The sequence below is a fragment of the Nuphar pumila genome, chromosome 4 (genome assembly GCF_984573655.1).
Source record: "Nuphar pumila chromosome 4, dmNupPumi1.hap1.1, whole genome shotgun sequence".
Classification (NCBI taxonomy): domain Eukaryota; kingdom Viridiplantae; phylum Streptophyta; class Magnoliopsida; order Nymphaeales; family Nymphaeaceae; genus Nuphar; species Nuphar pumila.
In genome coordinates, this window is record NC_143252.1 from 15,976,102 (window position 1) to 15,990,541 (window position 14,440).

General features: G+C 37.1%; 1 protein-coding gene across 1 annotated transcript; it reads left to right on the plus strand.

The window, feature by feature from the left end:
- The first annotated feature begins 268 nt into the window (after positions 1 to 268).
- KT2 (potassium transporter 2) lies at positions 269 to 12,958 on the plus strand. The gene is made up of 9 exons (XM_090004145.1): positions 269 to 527; positions 933 to 1,164; positions 1,283 to 1,528; positions 1,661 to 1,714; positions 3,494 to 3,754; positions 4,401 to 4,450; positions 5,650 to 5,776; positions 10,898 to 11,152; positions 11,541 to 12,958. The coding sequence occupies exons 1-9, from the start codon at positions 420 to 422 to the stop codon at positions 12,578 to 12,580; spliced, it is 2,373 nt and encodes a 790-aa protein (XP_089860271.1). The 5' UTR covers positions 269 to 419; the 3' UTR covers positions 12,581 to 12,958.
- The last annotated feature ends 1,482 nt before the right edge of the window (positions 12,959 to 14,440 follow it).

The following is a 14,440-nucleotide window of genomic DNA, read 5'->3' on the forward strand; positions in this document are numbered from 1 at the left end:
CTTGGCCCACCGGTCGGTCGAATTCGGATCAGGAATCCTCTTTTTTCCTTTAGTTTTCAAAGATGAGGTTTTCCGTTTTCCTTTCTTTTTTGCTACTTTTACGGTCCATCTCCGGCCGTTAATACCATGCCTGAACAGCAGGTGGTGGGAGGTCTGCTTCCGTGGTGGGGTAAAGAGTTGGGGTGAAGTTTTCAGTAATTTCGTATGGGTCACTCAATTCGTCACTGTGCAGTCCATTATGGCGGGATGGTCAGTCTCACGAAGCCTGTCTCCTTGGCAGGATTATGGTGCACGGGCTTTGCTTTTCGTTGGGCCCCGCCTCCACCCCCTTCCTTACCCGTTATTTCTTGTCCGTCTTCTCGTACAGATGCTTGCGGTAATGTTCGCAGCCTGCGGCTTCTTGATTTAACCCAATAGCCATGGAAGAGCGCCGCTGCGACTGTGATGCGTCCTCTTCTGTACACACACAGACTCAAAAAAGCAAGAACATGGATCTCGAGACTGGAAAATGGAGTAAATCCTCAAAGGTTTCGCGACTCGCCCATTCCCGCCTTCTTTTCTTTATATTGTTGGTCGTGGCGGTATTTTAACTATCATTTCTTCGCCAAGCATAATGACAGTTTTTTCGTTTGGAAAGGAAGAAGAAAAAAAATAATTCAAGGATTGCCTACATGGCCCAAGGCTTGTGGTTAGGGAGCTTTTCCCTTATCCTAAACGGTAGGCTTAGACCAGCACGACCAGGGCTTTGATCCCGAACGCAGTTTCTGCTTGCATTAAGCAAAAAAGGAAGACGAGAAAATTATAGAGTAAAAGATAAAAAAAAAGCTTCATTAGTGAGGCTCAGTTACTACACCGGATTTTCTTCTTCTTCTTGCAGTGAAAATTTTCTGACGTGGAACAAATTCTTTTTTTCTTTATTTTGGGATCTCCAGGAGTCATGGAGGACGGTATTTGTGCTAGCATACCAGAGCCTTGGTGTGGTGTATGGAGATTTGAGTATCTCCCCTTTGTACGTCTACAAGAGCACATTTGCGGAGGACATTCGTCATTCTGAAACAAACGAGGAGATATTTGGGGTTCTTTCCTTTGTGTTTTGGACGCTAACTTTGGTCCCGCTGTTCAAGTACGTGTTCGTAGTGCTCAGGGCGCATGACAATGGAGAAGGTAATCACCAATCAGATCCATAGGGTCGGATTAGGGAGACCCTATGATGGATAATACTAACTTCTCTCCACCACCATCAATCATCTATGTAGTGAATCTGCTTCTCCTCATGTTGTAGGTGGGACTATCGCCTTATATTCCTTGATATGCAGGCATGCCAAGGTAGGCCTTCTGCCGAACCGGCAGGTCGCAGACGAAGAGCTCTCCACCTACAGCCTAGAATCCACTCCAGAGAAGACGAAGCCTTCTGTGGTGAAGACCGTGCTTGAAAAGAGCAAGATATTGCAAACAACGCTTTTGATCATTGTCCTGCTTGGTACTTGCATGGTAATTGGAGATGGTGTGCTTACTCCCGCAATTTCAGGTAGCTGCTTATCTAGAAGATAGAAACGGTTATTATATTGTCTGACTTGTTTACTGCCCTGTTCATGACTCTAACTTAGTTCCTCCCCCCAATCCCCCACCCCACCAATTTTTTCTTTTAAATTGCTTTCAGTTTTTTCTGCTGTCTCGGGACTTGAATTGTCCATGTCGAAAGAGCATCATGAATGTAAGCCTACTATCCCTTGATCCCCCTTGAATCTTTCATTAGTTTTTTGCTTGGTAGATAGACGCTATCTCTAAATTTACTGCTCCTTGCTGGTTTCCAGTTCGCACTTGACCCTGTTGAAATTTGGATCTATGGTTATATTTTCTTCATTTATTCTGCTTTCTCATGTGCTTCTTTTTTTCCCTCTTTTCATTTTTGGGTCAGTGTGGTTATGGTCAGAACATATGAAAAATAAGGAATCCCCTAATTACTAGCCCTTTCTATTTGGCTCGGATAAAAGTTCACTATATATTAGTCAGATTTTAAGAGGTATTAATCAAAAGTGATTGATCGATCAAGTCATATAGGTGTTAGAGCTCTCGGTAGAGTTGCCCCATTATGTTGTTCTGTTTGGATAACCTGCTGCAGGTCATAATTTCCCGTTTGTAGACTCCTATCTACTTCAACACAAATGCTAACCAACAACTGTTATCATGAACTGACTCACAAAGGTGGGAGCTTGCACTCTAGTGGCACAAAAATTGATGACAAGATTTGGCTTGTGCTTTTGTATAAAAAAACGTTGTTAGTTATTTTACAAGATAAAACAGCTTTCATGATGGATTTTCCCATGGCTGTTTAACCTCTTGGATCTCACCCGCTTTTTACCCTGTTGTGCTTTGATGGTCCCTTTGAGATAGGTTGGGGAGTCTTGAAGCCTACTCTGAACATTGAGGCTATATATGCTATTTTGCTAGTCACATTCTGCCAGCACATTGTTTCTTCTATTTGTTGTTAAGCCCTTCTAATTGTTTGTATATTTATATTTTTATATTCAGCTGTATTCTCTATCATTGGTCTTGAACTTTGGCATTTTGTGCAACTTCCTGGATGATTGAGGTTTGAATGCTTTGATACATTTTGATAATAAGAATATTATGAATGAAAGTCTGTACCTTTCAAGATTCAGCCTTGTGGTAAAAAAAAAAGAAGCGATGCTATGGTCACGATAACTACCATTTCTTCAATGTAACATAGCAAACTATTAGTTACTCACTTTCTGTGGAGATTCTCTATGCTATGATTTCTTTTTCTACCAAATTCTTTATTCACTTGTTGCCTTCATCATCATCTTCATTCTTGATCATTGTTTTGCCTCTTCTTTTGCTAAGTGTGTTTCTTATGGTTGTTTCCTTTTCTCTGTAATTGCTTGAAATTTGCCCACTGCATACTCGAAAGTTTCTTTTACCAAAACACTCAACGCAACTCTATTTCATTGTTTCCATGTTTGTGCTACGTTGATATATTTTGACCAAAGCAATGTCCTTGCTCTGCCTAGTATTCATTTTATGTACATGATCAGGCATCAAAGTGGAGATGTTGAAGAGATGAGAGTAGGTAAAATATGAATATGTTCTCAGGGTTAGTTGCTACCAATGATAGGTCCCCACATTCGTATGGTTCCTTAATAGATGGACAGATACTGCTAGCATCTAATAGCTTCCTTCAACTTTATTAGCTATCAGGCTATCATAGTTTCAGCATGTTTAGTTCTGTCAATTCTTGCATAGAAAGTTATTTTTATGATTTCAAGTCCAATAAAAGAGGATGTCTACTAACATATTTTGTTTACCCTTTTTTATTTACTGAAAAACATGCTTTTTCCCTTCAATTGAAAATCAATTTAACAAAAGAAAATAGCTTGAATATTTTGGCATCGTGTTCCAGTGCAATATGAGCTGTTGATTCCTTCCTTTCATTTTGATTTCAGTAACATTTGAAACTGATCCTTACCTGCAGATGCTGTGGTACCAATCACTTGCTTCATATTGGTATGCCTGTTTGCCCTACAACACTATGGCACACATCGAGTTGGGTTCCTTTTTGCCCCAGTTGTTTTGACTTGGCTACTATGCATTAGTGCACTTGGTTTGTACAATATTTTCCATTGGAACCCGCAAGTTTATCAAGCACTTTCACCATATTACATGTACAAGTTCTTGAGGAAGACCAGAAAGGGTGGTTGGATGTCATTAGGTGGTATTTTGTTGTGCATAACAGGTAATGAAAGCACATGCAAATCCTGAGATCCATTGTGCTCTTGTATTTTCGCTATAAGAAAACAAAATAGTCTTTCTTTTGTCATAGTCAGATTTCCTTCAGTTAAGACAACCATGTAAATGTGTTTTTTTGTGCATCATTAGAAGTTTAGAACATTTTTGAGTGCCTTCATATGATATGAATCTAGTCCTCTGTTTAATATTTTGAAGATATTACAGTAGTATCCAATATAATGGAAAACCAAATTAGAAGCAAAAATAATGTGATATATCACAATAATATTACAATGTATATCACAATATTATCAAAATATGTTTTATTTATCTTGGGTTTCCTATAATTAGATATTTATTGTATTTTATATGTTTTTTTCCTTTTCAAAATGCAGAGATTTTCCCAGTCATTTTCTGAGTTGTATGGAAAATCCTATCATATCCTGATAAATTACTTCATTGAGATATTGCCAAGGCTGATTTTTTTTACTATTATTGGATCATAAATCAGCTTGGGATTTATGGGGAAAATTAGGTTCTGAAAGTTGTCAACCATGCCAGTTCCTTTCATTTAGCACATAGATTTGGTCTTCCTAAATTATACAAGTTTGATATTTATCCATTTAAACATGCTACTGGGATATCTTTTGCAGGCTCAGAGGCGATGTTTGCGGATCTTGGCCACTTCACATACACAGCTATTCAGGAAAGCTAAAGTTTCTTCTTTTGTTTGTGAATCTGATCTTTGAGTGATACTTTATTGTTTCCGACATTTATTCTTTTTTTTTTTATGACCAAACTTGAGTGGTCCATCCCCTCATGTATTATATTTAAATAGCTACAATGATAGCTTGAACCATCTGTTAAGTTGTAACATTTTTATATATATATATATATATATATATATATATATAGCACTAGAATATGAAAACTAATGTGTGAACCACGGCTTTCATGGATTTTTTGTTCTTTTCTCTTGAACCTAACCGTACAGATGTGATATGCAAGATTGGTTTTATAAGAACCCGCTCTTGAATTGTCCGATTTTGATGCATAAATGAGATTTTTTTAAGTCTTTAAAATCAATGGCTCAATATCTTCATAAATATTCAAACATTCAAAAATCACATTTTTTCATCGAAAATACATGATCCAATGGTTGATTCCTAGCAAATTCATCATGCCAAGCACATCCACATGGTTGGATATGCAAAAAAATTGTTGGAAATGCCCATATTTCTAGTTTTCATATTCTTGTTCTCATATTCTGGTGACTGTATATATATATATATATATATTCACATACATATATATATTTATCTAATTCACATTGTACATATATATACATATATATGTAGATATATATATTATAGTGTTGTAATAGGAAATACCCATTAGGGGTATTTCAGTCTTTTCACAGTATTGTAATAGGCTGTACACATCAGGGGCACAATAGTCTTTTATAATTTTCCCTTTATTTTTATAACTTAGTACTTAAGTTGTAAGCTTGAGGGCATTTAGGTAATAAGCCCATAGAGTCATTGGGACCTCCCCAACAGCTCTATTTCTAGCCGTTGGGAAGGTCCAAATGGCTCTATGGTGTGTGTGTTTGTGCATAAATAAGGGTGTTCCCTCTCTTGTAAATTTAATGCTTTCTCAAGCATTTATTCTCAATAATATCTATATTTGTTACTTTGTTTTAGCTCCCGAGTGGCTTGTGTGATTGTGTTTTATATTGACCCATAAGTGTTCTTGATTGAGTATATTCTTGTATTCTTGTAAGCCCATAAGAGGCACCCACTTGTACTCTCTTTCTAGTTTCATTACACTATCCTATTTATGTGGTACATGCTTCTGATGCATTTTATCCCCAATTTCTTTCATGACGTTTTCCATGGCATGCAGATTGCTTTCACCTTTTTGGTCTATCCAGCACTCATTTTAGCTTATATGGGTCAAGCGGCTTATCTGTCAAAGCACCATCACATATACTCAAGTTACCAGATTGGCTTCTATGTATCAGTTCCAGGTATTCATTATGCACCTATATGTTTTGAGCCCAGGCAGTCAACCACTTTATTATAAACACATTGATTTATGAGGCATTGTTTATTCTCTGAATGTGCTGGATGCTAATTGTACCCTAAAGTCTTATGGGTTAGTAAAGAATCAAATTTCTAATGATTATTTCTGAAACTAACACCCACATGGATGGATATACATTTTGCGAATTTCTATCACGTTGGTTGGCAAAACTTTTGCTGTATATGTAACCAAAACACAATGTTGTTTTGTGCAACTGAAAGATCAGCTTATCATGCTGTTACAAATAATTAATAATGTAAAAATGTCCGTGGAAAGAATGCAAGTTGTTTTTGTCTTATTGAAAAACTAAATATGGTTAAAACTGTGATAGAAGCTCTGCTGTATTTCTATGTTTTTTAATAGTTAAATTCAATGTGACTCAACATAAAACAATATTGTATCAACAAGAAATCCCTGAAGTAAAATTGGGATATAAACTGATGTTGCAAAAACACGTATGATATGTTATGATACAACATTCAAAACAAAAAAAATACATGATAATCCCTGCAACTAGTTTTAGGGGTGGACTGCTGTGTGTTCTCTGGTTTAGATCTAAATAGGTGGGTATAAGCAATAATAAGGACCTGGCAGGTAGGAACAATAGATACCGGTTTTGGGTTTCTATGTAGTCTGTTTAGTTGGGTTTGATCATTTTCGGATTAGGGTTAGAGTGTACAAGTTACTGTATTGAGAAATTAATGAGGGATGGATGATGAAAGGATAGAGGCATCTTCCCTCACTACGAGGAGTATTGCTGAATTACATCTTAATCTCTCTTCCTCTCCTTTCTCCCTTACCTCTCACTCTCTTCTTATGGCCAACTGGAATTCCAAACAGGCAGCCAGTCGAACACCAATTATTGGCTGGCCAATTAGCCAAGGCAATCCAGAAATTTGGCTAACTCCCTTGTTAAACGAGTTGAGTTGAGTTGAGTCAGCTTCCAAGGGCCTTTGCCAATGAGGGCCCATTGTGTGAATTACTGCAAATCTAGGCCACAAGTACTAAGCTTCTTTTGTAATAGCTTTGGTATCAGAGCAGCACAATCGCTTGAAGGATGAGGATGAGGGAACTTCAAACCGAGGTCGAGTCACTGCCAGCGCAATAACAAGATGTAGAATACCTAGTGCCAAACTCAAGATTTGATCACGACCTTAGCTGATAAATTCTTGCGAATGGCACTGTCAGACATTAACGGGATATGCCCAATGCAATTTGTGGCCTAGAAGGGTCCACATTGTAAGTCACACGGGGAACCATATACGCATGCAATGTGTAGACACCCCAAACTTCATCAAAAGCTATTTTGAGATTTTTTTCGAACTTCGGGAACCAACTTCTTGAGGAGAGCACACTGAGTTCAAGTCCTATATCCAAACCAAGACTAAACTAAGATAAATCTAGGTCAAAAAATTTGTATTTGAACCAAGCAGGGCTTGGTCAAACTCCAACCACTAGGTTCGACATTAGTCAAACTAAAACCTAGCTAAACCAAGTTAAACCTAGGCAAATTAGGTCACACCTAGTCAAACTGAGTTGAACCAATTCAAATCAGACCAAAATCTTGTTAAACCAGGTCGAGTCAAGTCAAACTAGGTCTAATCAGGTCCAAGCTAAGGTCAAAATGCCCTAGTCAAAATGGGTCAAGCACTCGGTTAAAACCTAACCTAAAAAGTCTAGCCAAATGTAACAAAAAACCATAAGTCAAACCTAAGCACAATCCAACCTACTAATCTAGGTAAAGGTCTAAAGCCTAACCTAAGAACAGTCAACCCTCACTCATCTCTAAATATGTCCCAAATGAGAGCTGAATCTAGTCAAAGCCTTCACCTTAGCCTGACTTGGTGTTAGAGGGCCATTTTTGAGTGTTTTTATGTTCTCATGGACAAAAGAGTCATATTAATAATTTTTTTGTCTTGCATTGTTGTCTATTTTGTTTTTGTTTTTTTATCCTTTTCCATCTTTCTTGTTAACCAAGAGAGGGAAGGACGATGGCAGCATGCATGCCATTTCATGACATTTCATGACAGCATGCCACACAGGCGCGACCATGATGCATAGCTGTGCCTTACATCTCAGTGTATTGCAGTGCATAGCATGCAACAACCAAGTTGTGCACGACATGTGTAGTAGGACTCCTAGTTCCTACCCTTCGTAAAAGGGCCTCAACCCCCCATGGAAGGGGGGTTTAGTTTTCAAGAAAAAAAGAAAGATAAAAGAAAGAGAGAAATGAAAGAGATGAAAAAGAAGAAAGAAAAGAGAGAAAGGTTTTCTTAGCCCTTTAGTTTCCCATCTTTTATTTTCCAATAAACTTTTGTGTTGTCTCAAAGCCTCTATGTCACCAAGTTAGAGACCTCCAAGCCATCCCAGACCCGGTTTTGGAGCGGTGTCACTTTATTGAATTTTGCGGAAAAATAAATACAAAGTGCACAAGCACTATTACAAGTCCAATAAATGACAATACACAAGCACCAAGGCACTACACAAGCACAAAGTGCATTTGAATATGAAAATAGTCTTTATTAAGCACAAATGCTTAAGAGAAGCATTGTATTTTTGAGAGGGGAGAAGCCCCTATTTATATACAAAGAGAGGCCTTGGGGAGCTCCCGAGAGTTGTTGGGAGCTCCCAACGGCTCTATGGTCATATGACCAAGATGCCCTTACACAATGTAAACAAGAAAAAAAAAGATAAATATAGAAAAGACTAAACTATCCCTAGCGGACAGTCCCTATTACAAAGGCTAAAATTATCAAAATGTCCCTAGTGGGCCATTACAAGAAACATAAATAAATAAATAAATAAATAAATAAATAAATATATAAATAAAAAAATATATATATATATATATAAATAAATATATAAATAAATAAAAATATATATATATATATATATATATATATATATATATATATATATATATATATATATATATATATATATGCATACATTTTAACACTCTCCCTCAAACTTACGGTGGGATCACCGAAAGTTTGTTTAGAAGAAAAAAAAATCGAGGTGCAAGAAGAGCTTTCATGAAGAAATATGCAAGCTGATTCTCCGATGTAACATACGATAACTCAATAGTCTCTCTCAGATATTCATCGCGTATGTAATGATAATCTATTTCAATGTGTTTGGTTTGCTCGTGGAAAGTGTGATTGTTAGCAATGTAGATCACATTCTTATTATCGCAACACATCTTCAAAGGTTTTGAGATGATTACTCTCATATCTATGATAAGACTTCTTAGCCATGCAAGTTCTATTGTTGTCGTGGCCATCGCTCGATATTCAGCTTCAGTTGAGGACGACGATACTTTTTGCTTCTTCTTGCATTTTCACGAAATTAAAAAATCTCCTAAGAAAACACAAAAACTAATAGTTGAAATTCTATCATTAGGGTTCCCCCCGTCAGCTTCGGTATAAGCAAGCAAATCTAATAATCCTTAACATTGCACTCATTGGAGGCCACGTTTTAATTGGAGGATCCTGAGACTTGAGTGAGACACATAGGATTGTTCCAATACAATCCATGCATCCCGGGCAGAGGAGATTCAAATAATTTGCTCCCGTACGACTTCAGTAATAGTGGCTTTGATCAAACTCAATGTGATTTGTCATATACTGTCGTAACGCTGAATATGATCCATCTAAGAACTTGATGAGATCCTGACTAAACATAACAAACTCTATTTGAGAGCACCATAATGGGTAGTTCCGATCTAATTTAATGGACACCAAATCTAGAAAATACATTCCATTGAATGGCTAAGTTGGGAATAAGGGAGGACGAGCTTAACACCATCATCACCAGGAGGGGAGAGACAAAACTAACACACCAACTCGTTGGAGCCAACAAACTTTGATACCATGTAAAATCGTGGAACTCAGGAGTTCACACACACACACAAGAAAACTGAATTTTAAAATAGTTTGGTCTATATGTAACCTAAGTCCACTATGAGGTCTCTCTCTGTTTTTCATGCGCCAGAGACAGGGTCTCTCCCTTTTTTATTGATGAACCCAAGAGTTACATGTTTTTATGGTTTCTCCACACACAAGAAGACCCAATTACAATTAGACTCTTTGTGATTACAAATTTTTTCTTTACGGTCTTTTTCTTGGATAAGGAGTCCTTTTCTTCAATTGCCTTGTGCAGGAGGAGTCCTTGTTTAGTGCAGTCATCCAGATAGGAGTCCTGATTGGGATTCTATGAGGATCCACCTCGTGTGAGCCAGGATCCATCTTAATGTGTAGACTTGTCTGGTGATGATCCATTTCAACATGTTATGGATTTAGATCTTCCTTCACAAGTAGCTAAGGGATATACTCAAGAATACGATTTTGATTTTGATGAAACTTTTAGCCCAGTTGTTAGGATGAGAACTATTAGTCATTCTTTCAGTTGCTGTTACTTTTGGTTGGTAGTTATATCAATTAGATGTCAAAATTGCATTTTTTCATGGTGGTTTGTATGAAGTGTATTCAGAGGGCACCTAGAAGGCAATGTTGTAAAAGATCTTTGAGGTTAAAGAAGACTATTTATGGGTTGAAACAAGCATCTAAGGCATGGTTTGAGATGTTTTAGCAAAACAATGGGATCTATTGAATTTACGCATAGTCAATATGATTATTCTTTATTTGCTTATTATTAATGATTATGGTATAACATTGATTCTTGTCTATGTCAATGATATAACCATTTGTGGAAGCAGTTTATCTTGCATTCAAAGCCTCAAGAGCAAGGTTGCTAGACTAGGAAGCAGAAGCGGGAAACGATACATGAAGCGGAAGTGAGAAGCAATGCATTTGAAAATCTATAGGAGGCGGGAAGCGAGAAATAAAAAAAAGAAATATAAGAATTGAATGAGACTCAAAATGAAACACAAATAAAAACTAAAATAAAAGTGACTTATAGTATCTTTCCTGGATCAGTTTCATGATTAAGAAAATTGTAGTATCTTTCCTGGAATTCAAGAGCATTTGCTCATAGAAATGTTCTTGCCTTGTAAAATAACAAAAGTAAAATGAATCATGATCAAAAGCAATGTCTGTCATTGCAGAGAGTGTGCATTGGCCTGTTTTTGCTCTAGCCATCCTTGCTTCGGTGGTTGGGAGCCAAGCGATCATCAGTGGGACATTCTCTATCATAAACCAGAGCCAATCTTTGAGTTGCTTCCCTAGGGTCAAAGTTATCCATACATCAGATAAAATTCATGGACAGATTTACATCCCAGAGATCAACTGGATGCTGATGATTCTGTGCCTTGCTGTTGCTATTGGCTTCCGTGACACCAAACACATGGGAAATGCCTCAGGTATATCACATTGTCATCATATTTTTCTGTTTCTGTGAATATATCAAGTTATCAATATCATCCATCACTATCTTCAAATAAAGCACTGAGACCACAATGTATGCTTTAAAAAATTTGCCTTCAATATCTTTAGATTGTGTTTAGAACCATCTCAATCATCCATAAAAAAGAGATCAGATTATAATTTGGCACAATGAGAGCATGATTGTGAAAGTAGTTTTCCAAAATTCATGTTATGTAGCAGCAATCTGCTGAAAATAAGGGGAAAGAAGTTCAGTTTTATTGAACTTATTTCTACCTTTAACAGTATTCAACCATTAGCTTGTTTTTTTATTTTTATTTTTTATCTAGTCTTATTACTTATGATTGTGTATAATATGATCTGCAGGGTTAGCAGTTATGACTGTGATGCTAGTGACGACTTGTCTTACGTCCCTAGTCATTGTCTTATGTTGGCACAAACCCCCAGTTCTAGCCCTATCATTCCTCCTCTTTTTCGGCTCCATTGAGTCTCTCTACTTCTCTGCTTCCCTTATCAAATTTTTGGAAGGTGCTTGGCTTCCCATCCTTCTTGCTCTCTTCCTCATGACCACAATGTTCGTCTGGCACTATACCACTATCCAAAAATATCATTTCGACCTCCAAAACAAAGTCTCCCTGGAATGGCTCCTTGCTTTAGGCCCTACTCTTGGTATTGCTCGTGTCCCTGGCATTGGCTTGATCTACACAGACCTTGTTTCAGGTGTGCCTTCCAATTTCTCACGCTTTGTCACCAACCTGCCTGCCTTCCACCGTGTCCTAGTGTTTGTGTGTGTTAAGGCTGTCACTGTTCCTCATGTACCCCCCGAAGAGCGTTACCTTGTTGGCCGTGTTGGTCCTGCTGCACATCGTTCATACAGATGTATTGTGCGTTACGGCTACCGTGACGTCCACCAAGACACTCACTCATTCGAATCAGACCTTGTTTCAAAGTTGGCTGAGTTCATAAGGCTTCATGGATCTAGATGCTCTTCAGTGGAACATGAGTCATCTGATGATGGCAATCTGTCTGTTGTCGGGACAGTGACATCATTTCCTGTTGTACCAGCATTTGAGATGGAGAGTGCACGATCTGTAAGCATGGGGGATGTGATTGAGATGGAGCAGATGATCAGGGAGAGAAGGGTAAGGTTCACATTGCCTGAAAGCCCACATATGGATGCGAACGTGCGGGAGGAACTTGAGGATCTTTTCGAGGCACAGCAGGCGGGGACAGCCTTCATACTTGGACACTCTCATGTCAGGGCAAAACCAGGATCATCTATATTGAGAAAGGCAGCGATAGATGTGTGGTACAGTTTCCTGCGGCGGAACTGCAGGGGATCTGAGGTAGCACTTCGAGTCCCACCAGTTTCCATGCTTGAGGTGGGGATGCTGTATGTAGTATGAGCTACGATTAACCAATCTGCTGTTCTCTGGATCAAGTCTATGTTTGTGTGTGTGCATCTGTTTGGTTTTGGAAGTTAAAACGGTATTTCCTCTACCACTGATACACGAAGATGGGAAGGCTTAAATGGGCTTGAGCTTGGGCTCAGTACAACTTGTAACAGGATTGGTTGGGCTTGAGCGCAGCTCGGCTGGTTTCCTTTTGAGGAACTCTGTTTTATATACTATAAAAATTGTTAGGGGAAAAGATGAAAATGGAAATGGTTGGAGGAGATGGGAGATGCAATTCCAAGGGCAGTCTGCTATGTCAATGGTTTGATGAAACATGCAAATGATGTGTTCTAACTGTATTGAGCTTATCCAAAGTTGTGGTTATCTCAATCAGTCCGATCTAATGTTTTTTTCTTCTATCTAACCAGGGTAGTTGAAGCCTTTGAGTTTGCCACAAAAATATGAAAAAGGGCCGCTGGAGGAAAACTGAATAAAAATACAAAAAATGACCATATTGTATGGGTAATTTGAATTGATTCTTTAAAAATCTTACAATTTTTGATATTCAAAATTGCAAATATCCGACATCATTAAGACACCTTTTGCAATTGCGGATTTAGGACTTTTTGTGTTAAAATTGTACCGCCCGTCGAATATGTCCAACACTCACTTAAATCTAGAATCATATGTTTCTTAGGTGAATTTAGACTTCATGAATTTACATAGATTTATTAGTGAAATCTCGGTGAAATTAAAACTACTAAAATTGTAAATATCTTACTCTTTTGCATATATTTCATAAAATTAAGTGTGAAACTTTATTTACCACTAAATTCATAAATATCATATTTTTTCGCATATATTTCTTGAAATTGCATAAATTTATATGTGAAACTGCACTTACCACTAAATTTGTAAATATCTTATATATATATATATATGATGTGATATCGCATAAATTTATGACATTATTTTATTTTGCAAAATGACACTAAATTTATAAATATCTTACTTATTCACATATACTACATGTTCTCGAATAACGTAATTTATGAATCGCTTAATATCACAAATATTGTATTTAACAATTTATGAAAGCATAACACATATGCGATATTGCTTATTTGTTGCAAAATATTTTCTTGAATCATATATAAATCCGTTATGGTCCTCAACTTGATTATTTTTACATAATCTAAGGTTTTTTTGTCTTTTGTCCCCAACTAGTGGTCCCCAAACTGCTTTCCTTCTGACAACTATTTTTGTCAAAATTTTTCGACAACTATTTATTGGAGCCATTTTGTCGCTATTGAACCATCAACAACATGTTTTTTCGATAAGCACAGTGTGCCCTTTTGTTTAACGGTTGAATCAAACACTATTCCATTTTGTTTAACAACTGAATCATACACTATTTCATTTTTGTTTAGCAGCTAAATGAAACAATATTCACTTTTGTTTTTTAAATGCTTTTTGAAACACAAATATGTTGCTTGCTTTTTGCAATGCTTGTTTAATATTTCCTGTATTATTATTCTAGGAAAATTTGAATCTGTTTATTAATACAATATGACCAATAAGAAGAAGGGGACCACACCCACATCATCTAAAATTTCTCAAGCATAACAACAAAAACCAATGAAGAACTATGAATTGTGTCATCCTGATAATTTGAAAACATGACTTAATGTGTATAAGTGGGTAGAGAGGAAGCTAATTCCATTGTAAAAAATGTGGGTATCCGACGTTTTTTATAAAAAATGCACCATCAATAATCACATACAACTGCATTCAAGCAGTGAACAACTACAGGTTTCAAAGTGAGACGTATGTAAGGCAAAATATGAAGAAAAAGTTGAGCAGTTTGTAAGC

Coding starts and splice junctions, on each gene's coding strand:
- KT2 (XM_090004145.1), top strand. CDS start 420: ATGGAAGAGCGCCGCTGCGACTGTGATGCGTCCTCTTCTGTACACACA. Junction 5,777..10,897: donor CTTCTATGTATCAGTTCCAG/GTATTCATTATG, acceptor CTGTCATTGCAG/AGAGTGTGCATTGGCCTGTT. Junction 11,153..11,540: donor ACACATGGGAAATGCCTCAG/GTATATCACATT, acceptor TATGATCTGCAG/GGTTAGCAGTTATGACTGTG.